General features: G+C 44.2%; 6 protein-coding genes across 6 annotated transcripts in view; 1 reads left to right on the forward strand and 5 right to left on the reverse strand.

Moving 5' to 3' along the window:
- Positions 1–3,746, reverse strand: part of Pmar_PMAR022126 (conserved hypothetical protein) — a gene marked incomplete at both ends in the record, with an annotated part of 6,773 nt that extends 3,027 nt beyond the window's left edge. Inside the window, 18 exons of the mRNA XM_002777847.1 lie at positions 32–130; positions 249–408; positions 456–519; positions 661–736; positions 784–845; positions 1,044–1,131; positions 1,176–1,264; positions 1,449–1,608; positions 1,659–1,757; positions 1,799–1,877; positions 1,920–2,096; positions 2,146–2,222; positions 2,337–2,412; positions 2,740–2,831; positions 2,935–3,060; positions 3,113–3,202; positions 3,245–3,351; positions 3,668–3,746. Of these exons, the coding sequence (XP_002777893.1) occupies positions 32–130; positions 249–408; positions 456–519; positions 661–736; positions 784–845; positions 1,044–1,131; positions 1,176–1,264; positions 1,449–1,608; positions 1,659–1,757; positions 1,799–1,877; positions 1,920–2,096; positions 2,146–2,222; positions 2,337–2,412; positions 2,740–2,831; positions 2,935–3,060; positions 3,113–3,202; positions 3,245–3,351; positions 3,668–3,746 (1,800 nt within the window). The remainder of the gene's footprint in view (positions 1–31; positions 131–248; positions 409–455; positions 520–660; positions 737–783; positions 846–1,043; positions 1,132–1,175; positions 1,265–1,448; positions 1,609–1,658; positions 1,758–1,798; positions 1,878–1,919; positions 2,097–2,145; positions 2,223–2,336; positions 2,413–2,739; positions 2,832–2,934; positions 3,061–3,112; positions 3,203–3,244; positions 3,352–3,667) is intronic.
- Positions 3,747–6,444: 2,698 nt separating this feature from the next.
- Positions 6,445–8,607, reverse strand: Pmar_PMAR022127 (glutathione reductase, putative). Its single transcript, XM_002777848.1, has 11 exons — positions 8,472–8,607; positions 8,285–8,415; positions 8,052–8,234; positions 7,927–7,995; positions 7,772–7,877; positions 7,587–7,714; positions 7,466–7,533; positions 7,227–7,419; positions 7,040–7,171; positions 6,840–6,965; positions 6,445–6,781 (listed from the first exon to the last, which is right to left on the reverse strand). The coding sequence occupies exons 1-11, from the start codon at positions 8,569–8,571 to the stop codon at positions 6,500–6,502; spliced, it is 1,518 nt and encodes a 505-aa protein (XP_002777894.1). The 5' UTR covers positions 8,572–8,607; the 3' UTR covers positions 6,445–6,499.
- Positions 8,608–9,052: 445 nt separating this feature from the next.
- Pmar_PMAR022128 (glutathione reductase, putative) lies at positions 9,053–10,943 on the reverse strand (the record flags this gene model as incomplete). Its single annotated transcript, XM_002777849.1, has 10 exons — positions 9,053–9,334; positions 9,393–9,518; positions 9,575–9,706; positions 9,762–9,954; positions 10,001–10,068; positions 10,122–10,249; positions 10,307–10,412; positions 10,462–10,530; positions 10,587–10,766; positions 10,815–10,943. The coding sequence occupies 10 exons, from the start codon at positions 10,941–10,943 to the stop codon at positions 9,053–9,055; spliced, it is 1,413 nt and encodes a 470-aa protein (XP_002777895.1).
- Positions 10,944–11,855: 912 nt separating this feature from the next.
- On the reverse strand, positions 11,856–14,778 carry Pmar_PMAR022129 (2-hydroxyacid dehydrogenase, putative; the record flags this gene model as incomplete). Its single annotated transcript, XM_002777850.1, has 15 exons — positions 11,856–11,926; positions 11,975–12,186; positions 12,244–12,335; positions 12,398–12,504; positions 12,556–12,639; positions 12,887–13,049; positions 13,093–13,162; positions 13,365–13,505; positions 13,564–13,599; positions 13,795–13,868; positions 13,916–14,016; positions 14,064–14,236; positions 14,284–14,438; positions 14,520–14,622; positions 14,666–14,778. 15 exons carry the CDS (start codon positions 14,776–14,778, stop codon positions 11,856–11,858), a joined length of 1,695 nt encoding a protein of 564 aa, XP_002777896.1.
- Positions 14,779–14,913: 135 nt separating this feature from the next.
- Positions 14,914–16,288, reverse strand: Pmar_PMAR022130 (protein phosphatase 2C, putative; the record flags this gene model as incomplete). Its single annotated transcript, XM_002777851.1, has 8 exons — positions 14,914–14,944; positions 14,991–15,256; positions 15,312–15,479; positions 15,535–15,648; positions 15,699–15,830; positions 15,874–15,973; positions 16,013–16,139; positions 16,186–16,288. The coding sequence occupies 8 exons, from the start codon at positions 16,286–16,288 to the stop codon at positions 14,914–14,916; spliced, it is 1,041 nt and encodes a 346-aa protein (XP_002777897.1).
- Positions 16,289–16,794: 506 nt separating this feature from the next.
- On the forward strand, positions 16,795–18,788 carry Pmar_PMAR022131 (conserved hypothetical protein). The gene has a single exon (XM_002777852.1). The coding sequence runs from the start codon at positions 16,810–16,812 to the stop codon at positions 18,739–18,741; it is 1,932 nt and encodes a 643-aa protein (XP_002777898.1). The 5' UTR covers positions 16,795–16,809; the 3' UTR covers positions 18,742–18,788.
- The last annotated feature ends 1,206 nt before the right edge of the window (positions 18,789–19,994 follow it).

Below are 19,994 nucleotides of genomic sequence, written 5' to 3' on the forward strand. Positions count from 1 at the left end.
GATGAAGATAGAGGAAACGACGCCAAACTACCTTAAGCTGTTCTCCAATGTACTCCCAGTCACGAGATTTGCTTCGATGGAACTCCCTTAGATGCTCCATCCACTTCTTTAGGACCGCTGGGGGCCGCACCTGATTAATGGATTAATTTGCAACATGCCGGGATCGAACTCGGGTGGCGTTATGCATACTATTAATGATCATCACTACAATTCCCTATACCTTGAATGTTGACCGGACCTCAACTTACCAGACTTGGATCGGGTTGGCTCGTCAAACGGAGGTAGCTTTTCTCCATTTTCTGGCAAGTGCCCACAACCACAAAGTCGACGGTCTGGTCAAACACTTCCGACTCATCAACTCCGAAGGAGAAGTTGACGTCCAGCGGAGCGATGCGGGGTGCTGCCGATCTGACAATAGAATTGATACACAACTCATGGCAGCAATCGCCGCTTACCCGTTGGCATCATCAGTCCAAAGCCCTCCAACAACTGAGGAACTCGATGCAGCTTCATCTGCCTCTGCAATAAAGGCAACTTTCGAATTACGTCATACAGCAATGATTTCCAGAATGACTATTGTACGAGACCCTTGCATGGTTTTCATCAATGACTTCTCAATGAAACCTCATCCCTCTGATGTGTAGAAGGACCCTTGCTTACTAAATCGTTCCATCCTCTGTTGTCGTCGCCTTAGCTCCTCCTGTGTAGTCGCCCCTTGCATCATTGATATGGCACCCTATGAAGATAGCTTCGTTGGGACAAGTGTGGTATGGTAATCATCACCTTCTTCGCCTTAGCTTGTAGCTTCCCTTTCCGCTTGTTCGCCTGTCCTTTCTTATTGACCCCTGGAGTTAACGTTACACTATAGGAACCTGTTTTTGTTGTTGCTGCTGCAAGCCCATCACTCAACGGTATGAAATCTCTATTACCATCTGAAAGGGGAGAGTTGCATTCAACATCTAAGAGTATGCAGGGATCGGTGCATTCCGATCGAATAATGGGCGATTCGCACAGGTTTACAAGACTAAATAAGTGTAGCTCACCAGACAAGCGTCTAGAAGGGGACTTCTTCTTTGGGCTACCTCCTCGACGAGATCTCTTAGGTGAGGGGACCATTAGGGATGTTGCTTCCTGTAACAACAGCATTCAAGGAGTTGACGGCTTGTAGTGTATACCTGTTCCCACAACTTCGGATCGACTCTAGCATCTATATCCCTTTCTGGTGGTACCGGATAATGGTTCCAGTCAGTCGTCCAGTATGTGCCTACTCATACACGCATTAATTCATCAAAACTTCCCCACATAGAGCACTCCCGCCCAGATCTAGCCATTCAGAGTTGGAATACTATGTATCACTTAAACAATTCACTAAGAGTCTACATCTCAGTCCCCATCACAAAGATCTACTACGATTATCAATAAGCCTCATAGACCAGGGTTTCCGTCACCTTCGGCTTTTAACTTGTTGGTGATCTCCTTCACGACAGTATCTGCTGCCGATAATCGAGCAGTTCTGAGCTCCTGACTCATGCTGGGTCTGCCTCCGAGGGAAGCATACAATCGCTGCACCCACTGCAGCATACCAGGGGGATGTTGACTGGCTGCCGCCTGAGCATCGGAAGGTCCCCGGATCTACCCCACCACCAGTCATATTTTACTTTATTCTTCATAGCATTTTGAATCACCGCGGCCGCACCAGGTTGATTATAATGCCCCGCAGGACCCCCCACAGCACTCCTCTGTTGATTATACCACGCCTGAGTGAGTATACCCTCTACCACAAGTTCGATCCCTGCACCTGTTGATAAGCCATAGCTGCTTGCTGCTGCTGTTGCTGTTGATACATCATATACATAGCTGCTTGTTGTTGTTGCTGTCTGTAAAGGAAGCATATGTACCGAATAGTATACCCAACTTACTGAGGCTGGTAGACAGACTGTGGTGTTGACTGTTGAGGGCTACTACTCGTTGAGGCCACCACCGCCGCTTGTTGTTGTGGGGCTGCTGGAGGGGGCGAGGCCCGGGGCGGTCGAACTTGTTTCTGTTCCACTGCATGCTCATATAGGTGATATACCATAGTCTTCCAGAACTGATACCTATGCCGTGCCGTGATAGCGAACGGGTATTCCCATCTATCCCTATTACAAAGCAATGCCCTTCTTAGTCGAGTTAGGCTGTTGTTTATTCAACGTTTTAGCATACTCCTGAACATGTTGTCGGACCTGAACTGCAAAATGTCCTCTCACTGTATACTCCCACATCCCTTCTATCATCCTATCCTAATAGCCGCGACTTATCCACCTGGTATCCATATCCCGAGTGAAGTATGATACTACCTGTTCCTGTTGGGCTGCCGGTAAGACGTTAAACATCCCACATACTCTCTGTTTTTCAACAGGACTCTCTGTCGAGCTATCCAAGGACACTCCACACGAGGCTTCTACAAACCTTCCTCCTGGAGTAGATGAACTCGACATGAGTGGAATGGTCGGACGCCAATCTAACCAACTTCGTATCTTACCATGCCAACCTCAAGATTCACATCCAAATAGGCTCTCCAGAATGCAATAGACTGTACTAGTGCGACTATCCTAACCTCTTTATCAGAGTTCCACTTTTCCTACCCTTCACTCCAACACAACACTGTCCCAAAATGAACACTATAGAGACCAAGCATTCGGCAACATGCTGCTGTTCTCCTATCGGCCCCAGCCATAGTGCCAATGCCGAATACCACACTTCTTCAAGTCCTTCTCATAACCACCATACTTGAAGTCAACTCTACCATTCCAATGCTCACCCCCGTCTTGTGGCAATACTCGTACTGATATCTGACGAGCTACCACATAAACATGTATGGTAAAAGTAATAAGTGGTAGATTTGAACCTCACACCTCCAATACACAGTTCAAGCCAACACCACTATGCTATTACTCCATCATTCGTCTTATATTCCATACCAGCATGCAAACTAGCTACTCCCACCGCTTTCTTCACGGTTCTATCCATCAACTCCATCGACACAAACTCGTCAATTCTCTTAGGAATGCCCCGACCCTCCTGAACCATACACGTACAGTGGAAGAGAGCCCCGACCATCGATCGATACTACATCATGGGAAAGTATCTTTTCAATTGCTGTCTCGAAGAGCTCCCTAAGTATAGGGTTCCGTGGGGATGCGGCAAACCCCCATTGGGAGACCTACGGCAAATTAGAGTACTACACACGGCAGTTGACCATCACCTGTTGTGTAGGCATATTACCAAAACTAAAGACCAGGTCATCACTAGGGCGGAGGAGGTCCTCTATGCTCTCCTTACATCGTGTATCGATATCAAAATATACACCACCTAATAAGGGAACCCATATGGAAGGGAGCGGTCATAATATCAGGATGGATTGCACATGACAAGAGTCGCTGTAGCCTGAGCAGCCCCACGCCCGATGCGGGCGGCCCGATCAGTAACTACAACCTAGTTCTACGGCATTATGCTAAGTTTAGCTCAGTGCTGGAGAATGTGCACATCTTGCTGACAATATTAATACTCTCAGCTCAGCCGAGGGAAAATGAACCTATATTTCAATCCTGGTGTAGAAACCAAAAGCGTTGCCAATCCCAAGCGAGCGGAATATACCACCCATGAGTGCCTCTCCCCACAGTATGACCATTGAGGTATATGACACTGTATCGGAACAGCTCCGATAGGACGACACCCAGGAGCTGTAGACCGCCGACTTCATCCATTCTAACTAACTTATACAGAGCATCTCTTATGTTCGAACCTGATGCATTCCAACCCAATTGAGGACATACAGGATGATCGAGAACAAATGGCCCCACCCCCGTAATTTCTCAACGCATGCGAATATCAGCCACCATCTCAAGGCACTTGGGTAGCTCTTTCCAATGGTGTTGATTACTTCCATACTCTCACCACTCGCCGAGTTATACCCCCAAAACGAAGAAAACGTGTAGAGAGGGAAGTGCTGGCAGAATCCATTTTGCAGTATTTGCATCTATCCATGATCCAACTTCCTGCAGTGTTCGCAAAGATGGCATAGGCGTCCCAACCAGGTTTACCGCTCCAATGCCAAATGATGAAATATCGTTGCATATCGCCAAGTTGAACGCACGATGGCATAGGCGCCCCAACCAGGTTTACCGTTCCAATGCCAAATGATGAAATATCGTTGCATATCGCCAAGTTGAACGCACGATGGCATAGGCGCCCCAACCAGGTTTACCGTTCCAATGCCAAATGATGAAATATCGTTGCATATCGCCAAGTTGAACGCACGATGGCATAGGCGCCCCAACCAGGTTTACCGTTCCAATGCCAAATGATGAAATATCGTTGCATATCGCCAAGTTGAACGCACGATGGCATAGGCGCCCCAACCAGGTTTACCGTTCCAATGCCAAATGATGAAATATCGTTGCATATCGCCAAGTTGAACGCACGATGGCATAGGCGCCCCAACCAGGTTTACCGTTCCAATGCCAAATGATGAAATATCGTTGCATATCGCCAAGTTGAACGCACGATGGCATAGGCGCCCCAACCAGGTTTACCGTTCCAATGCCAAATGATGAAATATCGTTGCATATCGCCAAGTTGAACGCACGATGGCATAGGCGCCCCAACCAGGTTTACCGTTCCAATGCCAAATGATGAAATATCGTTGCATATCGCCAAGTTGAACGCACGATGGCATAGGCGCCCCAACCAGGTTTACCGTTCCAATGCCAAATGATGAAATATCGTTGCATATCGCCAAGTTGAACGCACGATGGCATAGGCGCCCCAACCAGGTTTACCGTTCCAATGCCAAATGATGAAATATCGCTGCATATCGCCAAGTTGAACGCACGATGGCATAGGCGCCCCAACCAGGTTTACCGTTCCAATGCCAAATGATGAAATATCGTTGCATATCGCCAAGTTGAACGCACGATGGCATAGGCGCCCCAACCAGGTTTACCGTTCCAATGCCAAATGATGAAATATCGTTGCATATTGCTAAGTTGGACCATCGATAGACCACGGAAACACCGCAGAAATGAAATCTGCCAGCACTTCCCCCTCCTTTATCCATATCGTCATACCTTGTCGAGTTACTCGACAAGTAAGACACTCGACTCGAGTATGAAGAGTCTGGAATTGATTCAGCTACCACTGGAGAGACCTCGTCGAGCTCTCTCCAATGGTACCTGAGTTTGTCTGAGATTCACATACGCTGGAAGATTTCGAGAGGTGGGCCCGTTCTTTCGATCATCCTGCAGTACTGTCGAGACTACCACTGATTCGGTTGAAAAGTTTGCCCGTTGTCCCTTCCGCCTTGTCCGCGAGAGACATGAGGAAGCTCCATCGATCATTAGCATCAAAGAATGTATACTCCCATGATGGATGGAGAGATGACCATCTCGAGACGACCTTAGTAACTGATCCCCACACTTGACAACAATGGAGATTACTTGTGCCATCCTAAGAGGCATCACTGCTGACTCCATAGTCTGGTAGATAGCCTGAGGTATGCGCAGGCGAAGCTGTTGATTCTTATCATTATCAGATGGGATATAAACTGGAGGTATGCTGAACGTGGTGGTGGTCTTATCGACTAGGCATAATGGAGATACCTTACTGTTTGCTGAGGATAGCTGTTGATATTCTACATGTTATGTTCAAGGGCATCGACCCTCTAAGCTCGCTACCCCCAATCTGAGTACTCCACTTACGACCATCACCATTGAACAGAGTATCAACCTGTCCTTGTTCCGCTATTGAGTTTGCAGCATGATCCTCTCTAAATGTGAACGGTAGACTAGGAGGAGGGCACCTCCTCTCCTGTATAGTGCCATACCAGTACCTACGACCGCCCCCTCACTACTGCATCTCAAGGTACTACTACCCGGTAGAAAGGAGCGCCCCGAGCATACATGATGATAGAGTGAGGATGAACGTCCGACGGACAGAAGTGGAAGGTGGCTTCTTCGTGCCCATCAAGTTTAGATTACCACTGCAGCATCGCAACATGAAGCGCTGACCCCCTTTCCAGAACAACCCACAACCCATACGTCTTGGCTGAGGGTCAGAGTTGTCCATATCCAGACCCAACCGGAGCGACCGCCATACTACAATCATACCCTCGTGAAGAGCCCGTTAATATGATCTGATAAGGGTCTGGTACCCGGAACCCCGCCTACGGTCAAAGTCTCTAGTATGCCGGTCGGTCAGACCGATGGGATACTACGGGATACTCATCAAGACATCAATCCGCCTCAACCTAACCAACTGTCGAGTTCATGTCGACGATAGCATGCGAGGTCATTCCATCGGCGAGGAACCTATCCAGACTGCTGACTATGTAAGAAAGAAACACTCAACTCAAACCACCTTCAATGAAGAGGAATTTCACTCTGAAATGGTGAATCTGAATCACATAATCTGCTATAATGTGAATGATAAGAAACTAAAAGAAACCAAAACATCAGCTGATCTAATGCTTAGACATAGGTCCCCAAGGTGCTAGAGTAACAATCTCCTCACCAGCAGTAGGATGTATAGCAACAGTACGATCAAGATCAGCCTTAGTGGCACCCATCCTCATGGCTACTGCAAAGCCTTGTAAAAGCTCATCAGCACCCATACCGATGACATGAAGACCAACAACCTTCTCCTCTGGACCGGTACAGATTACTTTTACCAAAGTCTTTGGCTTATCAGAGGGCTCTACTTGGAATATACCATAATAGAGATTCACAAACCTTGAACGATAGATCTGAATAGTGATGATGATGATAGAGTAACTATGATGAGAGGAGAGTTTAATAAATTACCTTAAGATTATCCTTACCATACTTCTCAACGGCTTGAGCTTCTGTGAGACCACAAGTACCAATCGGCGGATGGGCAAAAACCACAGTAGGAATAGTCTCATAGTCTATGTACAGGTTACTTGTATCCTATTCAACAACAACAACAACAACAACAACAACAACAACATGAGTGAATAGTAGGACATTCGAATACTCCTCACCTTGAAGGGTCCAAATAACCGGTCTGATAAAGTTCTACCAGCAGCAATAGCGACCGGAGTGAGCTCAAAGTTGCCAACAGCATCTCCAACAGCGTATACCCGTGGCATGGAGGTGTTCTGATACTTATCAACCTACTCAAAGTAGTGGTAATCATCAATCTAGAGGTTGGACATACAGAAGCATTACCTTGATGTACCCCTTAGGAGTGAGGTCCATAATACCCTTACATCCGATAGCTTCGACATTGGGCTTAACACTTCTACCAGCAGCCATAACAATACATTCCGCAGAGATCTCAGCCCCCGACTCGGCAACAAGAGTGAGGATACCAGTAGATTCATCCTTAGTAACCTTCTTGGGGACAAACTGTGTCACCACCCTAAAGCATGAGGGGTTATACTCTAATACCGATATGAGGATATCACTTCATTCCGGACTTCTTCATCTGTACCATCAATTCATCGGATATATCTTCATCGAAGGTACGTAAAGCCTAATGATAATAGCAATAGTGATAAACGTGTATTATAAGTAGGTAGTTCCAACCTTATGACGTCTAACAGTAAGTGTGGTATCGGCACCAAAGGCATTAAAAATGCCGGCCAACTCTACAGCGATATAACCAGCACCAGCTACTACAACACTCTTAGGTATCTTCTCCAATTGGAAGAAACCTGAACAATATCATCATACCTTCATATGTTTGAGACTGCAGTCATGCAACTACTCACCATCAGAATCAATCACAAACTCCTTCCCTTCGATATCAGGGGTTTCGGGTTGACCTCCACAAGCGATAAGGACGTGACCAGCAGTAAGCTTCTTACCATCATCGAGCTAATGACAATACCACCTCACTAATAATAATGGTAAGGATACCACCTACCTGGATGGTCACCTTATCGTTATCACTCTCATTACCAACAATACGACCAGCGGAACGGATCAAGTCAACCTGAATGATAAGAGAGATCCAAAGTGTCTAAGATATTAATACCCCAACGATCCTACCCCAGCTTCCTTGAGTAGATTTTGATAGAAAGTCCGCCGACCAGCAAGGTACTCATCCCTTCTAGCTTTGAACGTGCTGTAATCGATCACAGGAGCGTTACGGCCGCCTTCCGCAGTTTGGAAACCGTAATGACCAGCGTCTCGATGGAAGATCTCATTCATAGTAGCAGCATGCCAAGTTAGCTAAGGGGAGGCAATTACGATCCGATGCATAAAACCATACTTAGGACTACCTTCTTAGGCACGCAACCGACATTGACACATGTTCCAGCGAGCATATGGTCAACATCCCTTTCGATAAGACCCACTTTAAGAGGATTCTCGGGTGTACGATATCCAGCAGCCCGACGAGAGGATGACATACCTTCATATAGTAGGTTATAATAGAAAGGTTGAATAGTCACGATGAAGACTACTTACCTCCACTACCACCACCTATCACAAGGTAATCGTAATCCAAATCTTTATGGGATGAGGATGATACTGCGCGGGCTGCTGCTGCTGTTGATGATGATGACATACTTCTTTTTAAGACTAGTGGCGAAGCCCCAAAACTACCACCACCACCATTACCATTCATATCGTTCTTAACAAGAGGGGATGTAATACACAATAATCTAGTAGTAGTAGTAATAGCATACCGCACTGCTGAGTTGTCGATGATGATATTAGCGTGAGCAGTAGTAGTAGATAGCATCAACAATCACAACAAGTAATGGATAATTCTATCTACTATGGAACTGATTCCTCCACTTCCTACGTATAACATAGTAGAACTCTATAACCCAATAGGCTCGGTAACTGCATGATCCTACCTATGATGCCACACAGGATAGACCCACACTAGACTAGATCCATGGGGAGAACACAAATCGACACTATTAAACAGGAAGCTCATTCTTTCGCTGGCGACTTTTAATCACTTTATCCGCTATAGTTTGATGATTGACAAGCTCCCGTACACTTTAAAACATAGTACTACTACTACGAGGTGTGTTGATCTAATGCTTAGACATAGGTCCCCAAGGTGCTAGAGTAACAATCTCCTCACCAGCAGTAGGATGTATAGCAACAGTACGATCAAGATCAGCCTTAGTGGCACCCATCCTCATAGCTACTGCAAAGCCTTGTAAAAGCTCATCAGCAGCCATACCGATGACATGAAGACCAACAACCTTCTCCTCTGGACCGGTACAGATTACTTTTACCAAAGTCTTTGGCTTATCAGAGGGCTCTACTTGGAATATACCATAATAGAGATTCACAAACCTTGAACGATAGATCTGAATAGTGATGATGATGATAGAGTAACTATGATGAGAAAAGAGTTTAATAAATTACCTTCAGATTATCCTTACCATACTTCTCAACGGCTTGAGCTTCTGTGAGACCACAAGTACCAATCGGTGGATGGGCAAAAACCACAGTAGGAATAGTCTCATAGTCTATGTACAGGTTACTTGTATCCTATTCAACAACAACAACAACATGAGTGAATAGTAGGACATTCGAATACTCCTCACCTTGAAGGGTCCAAATAACCGGTCTGATAAAGTTCTACCAGCAGCAATAGCGACCGGAGTGAGCTCAAAGTTGCCAACAGCATCCCCAACAGCGTATACCCGTGGCATGGAGGTGTTCTGATACTTATCAACCTACTCAAAGTAGTGGTAATCATCAATCTAGAGGTTGGACATACAGGAGCATTACCTTGATATACCCCTTAGGAGTGAGGTCCATAATACCCTTACATCCGATAGCTTCGACATTAGGCTTAACACTTCTACCAGCGGCCATAACAATACATTCCGCAGAGATCTCGGCCCCCGACTCGGCAACAAGAGTGAGGATACCCGTAGATTCATCCTTAGTAACCTTCTTGGGGACAAACTGTGTCACCACCCTAAAGCATGAGGGGTTATACTCTAATACCGATATGAGGATATCACTTCATTCCGGACTTCTTCATCTGTACCATCAATTCATCGGATATATCTTCATCGAAGGTACGTAAAGCCTAATGATAATAGCAATAGTGATAGACGTGTATTATAAGTAGGTAGTTCCAACCTTATGACGTCTAACAGTAAGTGTGGTATCGGCACCAAAGGCATTAAAGATGCCGGCCAACTCTACAGCGATATAACCAGCACCAGCTACTACAACACTCTTAGGTATCTTCTCCAATTGGAAGAAACCTGAACGGTATCATCATACCTTCATATGTTTGAGACTGCAGTCATGCAACTACTTACCATCAGAGTCTATAGTAAACTCTTTCCCTTCAATATCAGGGGTTTCAGGCTGGCCTCCACAAGCGATAAGGACGTGACCAGCAGTAAGCTTCTTACCATCATCGAGCTAATGACAATACCACCTCACTAGTAATAATGGTAAGGATACCACCTACCTGGATGGTCACCTTATCGTTATCACTCTCATTACCAACAATACGACCAGCGGAACGGATCAAGTCAACCTGAACAACGGACACTTGTGAGTATGTTCGCAGTAATGATATCCCAATGGTCCTACGTCAGCATTCTTCAAGTTATTTTGGTATATACCACGCAGTCTGGCGAGATACTTGTCCCTTCTAGCTTTGAAAGTAGTGTAATCCATTGCTGGTGCATTACGACCCTCATCGGTCTGGAAACCATAATGGCAGGCATCATGAAGGAAGGTCTCATTCATAGTAGCTGCGCTCCAGGTCAACTAAGGAAGAATGATGGGGGAGATAACAAGTCAAATGATGACTACTACCTTCTTAGGCACACATCCAACATTGACACATGTTCCGCCAATCATATGGTCAACATCCCTTTCGATAAGGCCAACCTTAAGAGGATTCTCGGGTGTACGATATCCAGCAGCCCGACGAGAGGATGACATACCTTCATATAGCAGGACATAATAGAAAGGTTGAATAGTCACGATGAAGACTACTTACCTCCACTACCACCACCTATCACAAGGTAATCGTAATCCAAATCTTTATGGGATGAGGATGATACTGCGCGGGCTGCTGCTGCTGTTGATGATGATGACATACTTCTTTTTAAGACTAGTGGCGAAGCCCCAAAACTACCACCACCACCATTACCATTCATATTGTTCTTAACAAGAGGGGATGTAATACACAATAATCTAGTAGTAGTAGTAATGGCATACCGCACTGCTGAGTTGTTGATGATGATATTAGCGTGAGCAGTAGTAGTAGATAGCATCAACAATCACAATAAATAACTCGATTACTAAGCCCTACAGCTGATAAGACAGTTCCTCGAGGAAGCTAAAAACCTAACGCAATACTTCCTACTGCGTCACCAATCACACTCGCTTGGGCCGCACGCGTACACAAAATACGTGAAAAAAGCAAACATCCTCTAGTACGATGAGCTGCAGGGAATCAACATGAGACTAGCGACAATAGATATGAGCATCACAGTCTATATGAACACCTCACACAAGGAGCTGTCTCGTGGTCCTGGACCGACACAAAAACTGTCTCCTTTCTATATGGCTGCTGCTACTGCTACTGCTGCATCATTCATTACTGATAACCATCGTCGTGTTCCGAAGCTCCGAAGCTTAGCATTCTGAAAGCTGATACAGTAGCCTCCTGAGAAACACAGTAAGAAGCAATACCCAGTTTATTAAGACACTCATATAACACTATCATTCTTCTTAAGGACAGGATAAAATCATTAAGCAGAATTGATAGGCGGAGAACCCATTCCCGGACCTTAAGATCTGGACGGGGCTCAATCCTCACAGTGATGTACTTAACTGTACTCAACAATACTAATGAAGTATGATGTCTATGCTTCTAACCAACTCTGATGGATACGATGGTACTACTACTCCTCCTGTACCTTATAAAGGGTATACTCTGAGCAATGATAACGACAAGTTGTTGTTACCTCCAATCACAGTCAAAATACTCCTAATCATCCACGACAACGACGATGACGACGAAGACGCCCTTGCACAAGAAGAAGCTCCTCGAGTCGGTAGTATAAGTGGAAAGCAATCCCGCCGGAGTCGACGCTGTCTCCGTAGTAGCCCTCTCGTGGCAATACCCGTAAGATGGTATACCACAAGGCAACCCATAAATGCTGCAGCTACAGGATGCCTACCATAAATGCATGGTGATAGGATCGAACCTGCGATATAATTCTCAACTCACTACTTCCGGCACAAGGATAAGAGTGAACTCATTGTTGAGGTATTAGTGAACCCCTCAATGTCATTAATATCGACCACTGATGCCGCGGCAGATAACTGAAGGGTTGTTGCATGACCCAAACGTGAGGATGACGTCTATCATCATCATCAGCTCCTACCGTAGATGTTGATGCTACTACCGCTACTCCACTACAGCATCCCATATCACGTAGGACCATGCATACTAGTTCATCCAAGGATGAACATTTACTACTGCTCCCTGCATCTGATAGTAATAATGATCAGCAGTTGCAGCACCAAACAATAACATCCCTACTTGAAGCCTTCTCTGAGGTCTCCTCATCCTCCTTCTCCTCAGATGATGATGATGATATCACAACACTATCTTCTGTGACCAAGTCTGATAGATTAATACCCCCACCCCCACCACCATTTACACTACCCTCACCATGATGAGACCTACAAACAGCAGTCTGTACTATAAGTATAACTATTCCTACTGTAATGTGGTGAGTAAGCTCCCACGTGTGTGCCGCCGCCAGTCTACAGTACCACTACTGGGTGGTGTACGTAACAAGTCTTCAACGGTTGCTGCCCATGTGTGGTCTGTGATGGGACCTCACTCCTCGAGTAGCAATACTGCTTACCAGGTAGTCTCTCTCTGAGCATGAGGGCCAACCTTCTTTGCCTCTCCTCGTGGATGGTAGTATCCTTAGCTGAATTGAGGATATCATGACCCCCCGAGGTAAGATAACCCTCGTCATCATCATTATAATCATCATCTTCATTATCTACTCTATCATCAACCATCTGAAGGAGTACTATGATGATGGTAAGGGAAGGGGCGTCTTACCGTCCATGACTTGTTAGAGACCAATGATGGTGTGAGCTCATCGTTATCACAGAGAATAGCTCCATCATAGCTACTATGTGATGATGATGATGAACAGGCATATTCACTAAGTCCAGTGATGAATGTGTCCCTTTCCTTCTCCTCCTCTTCATCATCTATACATGGTATATGGAACATCATAATTCCTATCACAAGTACACCCAATTACAGCAACCAAACACTCAACATCCATAAGAGGATAAGAGACATTGACAGGAAAATCATTTCAATACCCAGAGGATACGTTGACTTGGTTCGGTAGGTCCTTTGCTGGAGTACCACTGCTGAATGCATTGAGGAGTTTGTTGAACATATCGACGGTAAGAGGCAGATAATCATCGGTGAAGTCAGCACAGTGGGAGCTCATCAAGAACCTACATAATAATGGAGGTAGTGGGAATCGAACCTGGGTCGAAGACTATCATCTCCTACATATCAGGTCCTAGACTCCACAGCTTAGAGTCTTCCCTGAGGGGTTCGGATTCGAAAACATCCAATGCCGCTGATGCTGGACCACGATGAGGAGTGCTCAGGCTTTGTACAGTGCCGCCTCATCTACACATACTCCCCTACCGATTGATATGAATACTGATGTTGGACACATTAATGCAAATTCCTAAAATGCCACATGCCGGGATTGAACCCGAGTCGTGAATCACTTACGTGAGAACCACAAAAGTGTCAGTACTCGGCGTACCACGGAGGGAGCATATGACAAAGTCCGATTCACGGAACAACTAATAAGGTAACATCACCCCATGATGATCATTAGTCTGCTGATTACCTTGTTCTTCTGTTCAAGTACTCCACTATTGAGTACCTCATCTGCTAAATCGCTACCAGGGCCATCATCTATACGACTACGTAATGCAAGGATCCTCATCCCTGGAAGATAGAACATGATGATGTGTCCATTATTACAGAGGACTTACCAAGGGGTCTGCACACTTTAGCAGTCTCTTGTGCTATACTGCCGAAACCAACGAATCCAACAGTCTTCCCTCTTAAAACGGGCATTCTAAATTTACGCCATACCTTATCTTTCTGAAGTCTTTGTAGCATAGGAACTTTCTTATTGAAATGCAACATACACATGAGAGAGTATCTACCATAATCATCATCATCATTAGTTTACTGCTATCCTCGCCTTACTCAGCCAAGCTCTTAGAGAAAGCACCTCGGGCGTTTGTGAGAGTTATCTTATCTGCAAGATTATTGGACACGAGAACAGGGACGAGGCTGTCGACACCAGCTGAGAGGGAGTGAACCCAGGACAGCTTATCCATACCATAATGTTGGAAAAGACTCTGAGGTAGCAGGAATTGAACTCACGACCATACGATTGAGAGAGAAGCCTAAATACCACTTGACTATTCCTCCCGACTTACAGCCACGACACGAGGATCTCCCGCTGCCCATAGGACCATACACCTGTTGTGAGCAGGTAACTGAGGCATCTGCCTCGTGAAGTCCTCCAACCTATGTCCGTATCTGTTAATGAGACATTGAAGAAAGGCATCATTAAAGCAGCTACATTAAGGTAGCTTTTTGTGGTAGTAGTTTGTGTAGAGTAGGGGAGATCTCCTCTCCATACTTATCAACTTCTGACTCTACGACAAATACTACCACATTATCATCAGAAGACATCTTTTAGTGATCAAGGAATAGATGGAGAATACACTGAGATGATCATAGTATTAGAATAACCCAACACTGTATAATGATGATGAGGTAGAGTACTATAAACCCAGAGGGCGAATCGTACAAAAGCATAAGCGTTGATCAGTAAAGGGTGGTATATGTACGACCATGTCTGAGTATAAGGCATTAGAAGATAATACAAGTAATATTAATATTACCTTTCGCTACTGGTATCATTATCCATCCTCCTATAAATATCAAACTCATCATTATCATCATCATAGTCATCCTCATCACCTGTACCATGCAAATGCTCCTTCTTAATACCACCCGTGAGCAATGCTTTCAAGCCAAATCGATAATCATGTAACATAACAACAATAGCACAGACATTATCCACAGTGCCTCTAGCCAATGCTTGCTTTACCAACGTATACGCTGCTGATCCTGGTGTAGATCTCCTACCTAGTAGATGTAATCGTACCTACTAGGATCAATGAACCATCATAACACACCATTATTATAGTCTTCATGCTTACCGTCTCTACCGCAGTCTGTGGATCCATAACTTCGAATATACCATCACTGGCTATGATTAGGAACCTATCTACTGGTTCTACGTCTACCTCTACAACCTCTGGTATGCTCAGCAATCCCTCATTCTTTTCACCTGTCGCCACTACCAAGTCACCGAGTGATCGTGTGACCTAATGATCATGAGAGTAGCATGAAGAGTAGTAATAATAGACACGTTAGTAGTACGGCTATCCCAAAGAGATAGTCTCCCAAAACCCCATTATTGAAGTAAGGCATCACTCGTTCCCTCTCCTCTGGTAATGGGTCTTTAAGATTATGACAGTTTGTCAAACATATCGCCTACATGTATTAGATCATTACTATATGCAGTTGTAGTATATTAGTACTACCTTGCCCCCTCTATTCAATACTGCTTTACAATCACCAAGATTGGCTACAGTTAATGTAGCAGGTTTCCGAGAGGCATCCAACATACATACACATGCAGTAGTACCAGAGGATAACACTGGATAATCCTTATCCTAAAAACGTTTGATGTTGTACAGCACTCTTACAGAGACATACCAGTTCCTCATAATTATCATCAATATCATATTTAGCCTTGAGTATAGGGAATTCATCTTCTTTTAAATACTGTGACAATGCTTCCTCGGTCCTCTTATACCTAATATCATGTACTACCACTTAGTAAGTGTAGTAGTACCCATCAATAAAGGCATCAACTCGATCCTCTTCTTTTTCTAGTCCATTTATTATGAACTTATATATATTATCCCTTGCAAAATAAGCAGCTCCTGGCCCACCATGTCCATCAAAAACACCAAATATACCTTAACAACAATATCATCATCACTTACCCGAAGAGTAGCATATTACCCCCAGTATGGTCCTGGAATTCATGTAACATAGGAGCATCCTCCATCCTATCCTTAGGACCTATATCCTCATAATGACCATAAAAGGTATGAGGGAAGTCCATCGATAAATGATTATCAGGTGATGGTAGACCTAATATTATGCTTAGAATAAGCCCCCTCCCATATTGTTATTACTATCACCCATACTTGCTGCTCTCATTCTCCTTCCGCCTGTTTCTCTTGTACCAGTACTCCAAGTGCTGTGATGGAACAGCATATCAGACGTTGGTAATTGCCGATTCATAGCTCTTCGGAACTACTGCCTTTCCCGAGCCTTGCGCTGTATTTGAGCGTCGCTCCGCTGCCATACCCGATATAACGTTTGCCGCGGAGGTTCGACTCCCAGCTAGAACATCTCGGTCATTGTGCGTCTCCCGCGTGGTGATAATCCTGCTAGCATACTAAAGGGAATGTATACCGTGTCACGTTGGCTGTAGTGCAATGGGGTATACCCCTACACTAGGGTTAATCATCAATGTTATTTATTGTTAGTTTATGCATCATAATGGTATTCTACGAGGTATTTGGTCTCGGTGGTAGTAAGTATACCTACAGAGGCTTCTTGATCCTTATTACGTCTACTATGATAGCATGTAGTCTACTATTAAGCATTTTATCCTACTCTGCTATATACTTTGTTAATCGTCGCTACGTCTTGGAAACCGCACCACCACTTCCTAAAGACCAACTTGGACCCAATCGATCGAAATATTATTGGGCATGGTCAGCATTAGTGGTAGTTATCAATGCTTGGTTATGTCTTGTGATACTAGTAGCATATGTTCTACTTGGTGCATTCATCTTCGGTGATTTGCATGCATGGATTTTCTATGTTGTCGCTCTAGTAGTATACATTATCTACACATTATTGATAATCTTGATCCGTAATAAAGCATCATCTTGTTGTAGATGGTCTCTTGGTGTATTGGGGTATTTAGTAGCACTACAATGTTGGTATACTATACAAATCCCTACGATGTGGAGTTATACTAAACTTGTATGGTTGGTTGGTATAGCAGCATCAGTACCATTAATGATTAAGGTTGCCCATACCTTTGGAAGACGATCTATTCGTAGTTTGTTCAGGAATTATAAGTTCTATGTAGCGGAGATATTAACTCTTGGTATTGGAATATTGCTAACCTATCTATCAGCTGGTTCCTGTGTTGCTGTGTATAATCCACAAGCACCTGGTTGGTGGATACCTCTTGAAGGGACATTATTCTGGTCATCGAGACTATTCCGTTCTTTTGGTCGTAGACCATGTCCAAATGGTCAACGAACTCCTTGTCATGTCTATCTTACCGCTGCTCAAAACTTGTCTAATAGTATGTTCGTCAACGTCCACACATCAACAAGTATCAAGTCCATTTATGTTAAGTATAGCTCACATAAAGATGATAATACTATTGGGGGAGTGATTGGCGCTGATAACTTTGAAGTACCACATTTAGATGAGCATGATCAAAGGCATGTCTTTGCCGCCTACCTACCAGATCTCTTGCCTGATGCTGTGGTAAGCTTCAATCTGATGGCTGATGGTGACCTGTGGCCTCAGAACTATACCTTTAGAACATCTCCCTTAAATGGGGAAGTTAAGTTTGTTATTGGTGGTGATACTGGTACATCAGATGTTGTTGAAGACATCAATAGTCATATAGGCCCTCAATCACCATTATTTGCAGTAAATGGTGGGGATGTTGCCTATGATAATGGTATGTTCCCTTGTGCATGTACTTGGGATTTATATTTATGGCAATGGTCTAAGGTTAAGACCTCAGATGGTCATATGATACCACTTATATTTGCTATTGGTAATCATGATATCGGTGCAAATCATGATAATCATGGGGCTATTAATAGTTTCATCGACCCTAATCGTTGTGACAATACCAAGAGGGAGAGTGCTAGACCTTTATTCATAGCATATTTCCCTTTTGAAGCAGTTGATGGTAAAGCCCCGGAAATATGTGATAGGAAAGTGAATCATGTTCACACCGCGGGTACTGCTGTTACTATCTGGTCGTTGGATTCTTTGTATGCTGGTGGCCCTTTAAATGCAGTCCATTTCGTAGAGGATAATATGCCCAATATGAAGGACCAGGTTAATCACTTTGGTGTCTATCATGTACCGATGTACAGTAGCTATAAGGAGGATGATAACAGGAATGAACCCATGAAGCGTTATTGGCCTTCAATGATGTTTGATAAGTATTATTTCAAAGTATGTTATGAGCATCATGCTCATACTTTCAAAAGGACCATGCCAATGATTAATAACAGTATAGCTACTAATGGAGTTATCTATGTTGGAGACGGTAAATGGGGTACTTCAGGTCCCATATTACCAACTGTGGACTCCTTAGTGACAAGTGATCATCTCGTCAAGTCAGGAATAGACCATCACGTATGGTATACTATAGCTGATAGTAATGGTAAAATTAGTCTTACGGCTGTTGACCATAATAATAATGTCATCGATCATGTCGAAAGCCTTAACAGTACCTGGCGATGAGTTTTCCGTCTCCATTCTATCAATTTGGATCACACTACGATCCAGTCGTTGTTTTCCGTCTCAAGCTTACCAGAACTCAATTCACGTCTAATAGTGATGTTGTCGTTGATAGTAACAACACAAATGAAGGAACATCACCAAGTCGATATTAACTCATGTATGCAACTGGGAGTGTCCATACTACTCAAAATCATGCTCTTGACTTGAAGGTCTCGAATCCCTCAAGAATCTTACTACATCTTACTATTACATCTTACATCTTACAACGAACATCTTACTATTCCTTACCTCTGATTGATTATCATTTACCACATCATTACCATGACTGACATGGAAGGGCGTATGGTCTCCCATATCGAGTAACAGTAGCACGTACCTTCCAAGTGCATTCTGTAGTGTACAGTCGGCTTCAGCACGTGAACACCTTATGCATACCATTATATAATGAAGAGGTCGACCTCCATGACCGATTGTTGTGTCAACATTTATCGAATGAGGAGAATATCACCCACCCTTATGTACTAGGGAGTAGTTCAGGATTAACGAAATCATCGTTACCTAGATCACCCTCTCCTCTGATCCTCTACCCCACACACTCTGTGGTGCTGATCCCGGTCTCACTCGATGTGTCATCACCAATTACCAAGTACATCAGTTGTGTTACAATAGGCTAGTTCATCTACTCTAAAGCGTCTTTCCAATGACTAGAAGGTGAGCAAATACAATAAATACAAAGAGCGTAATAACTATAACAGTAAACATATTGATCAATCTTCTGACCGTAAGAGTATACCTTACAAGTACGGCTGCCAAGGTGATCACTATATATTTATTATAGGCTCCACAATACCATCAATACTACAAGGATGGACCCAATAGTGATCATTGAGGAAGCCTGATCGGAATACTGTAGACCTTTGATGAACTCTATGACGTACCAGTGAAAGCCTTACTACCAGCACACAGTAGAGTAAAGGTCAATGGATATAGACCACGTATCTGGCCGACAGAGATGCCTTCAACTCTGTCAGACTTATGAATGGTCATACTCAATGGATTTGCTCAGAGATAAACTTATAAGACTGATAGATATTTGTACCACAAAAGAGTTGTTCACCCAACACCATATATCTGCACGCATACACAACCCCTAGCTCATAATACAACTACTGTAGTAGTGCTGCTAATCTTGAATAACTACGTGTTGGTGCTGTTAATCAAATGAGAGTATCAAATGATGACTGGGTGAAGTA

Source organism: Perkinsus marinus, assembly GCF_000006405.1.
Source record: "Perkinsus marinus ATCC 50983 genomic scaffold scf_1104296951020, whole genome shotgun sequence".
Taxonomy (NCBI): domain Eukaryota; phylum Perkinsozoa; order Perkinsida; family Perkinsidae; genus Perkinsus; species Perkinsus marinus.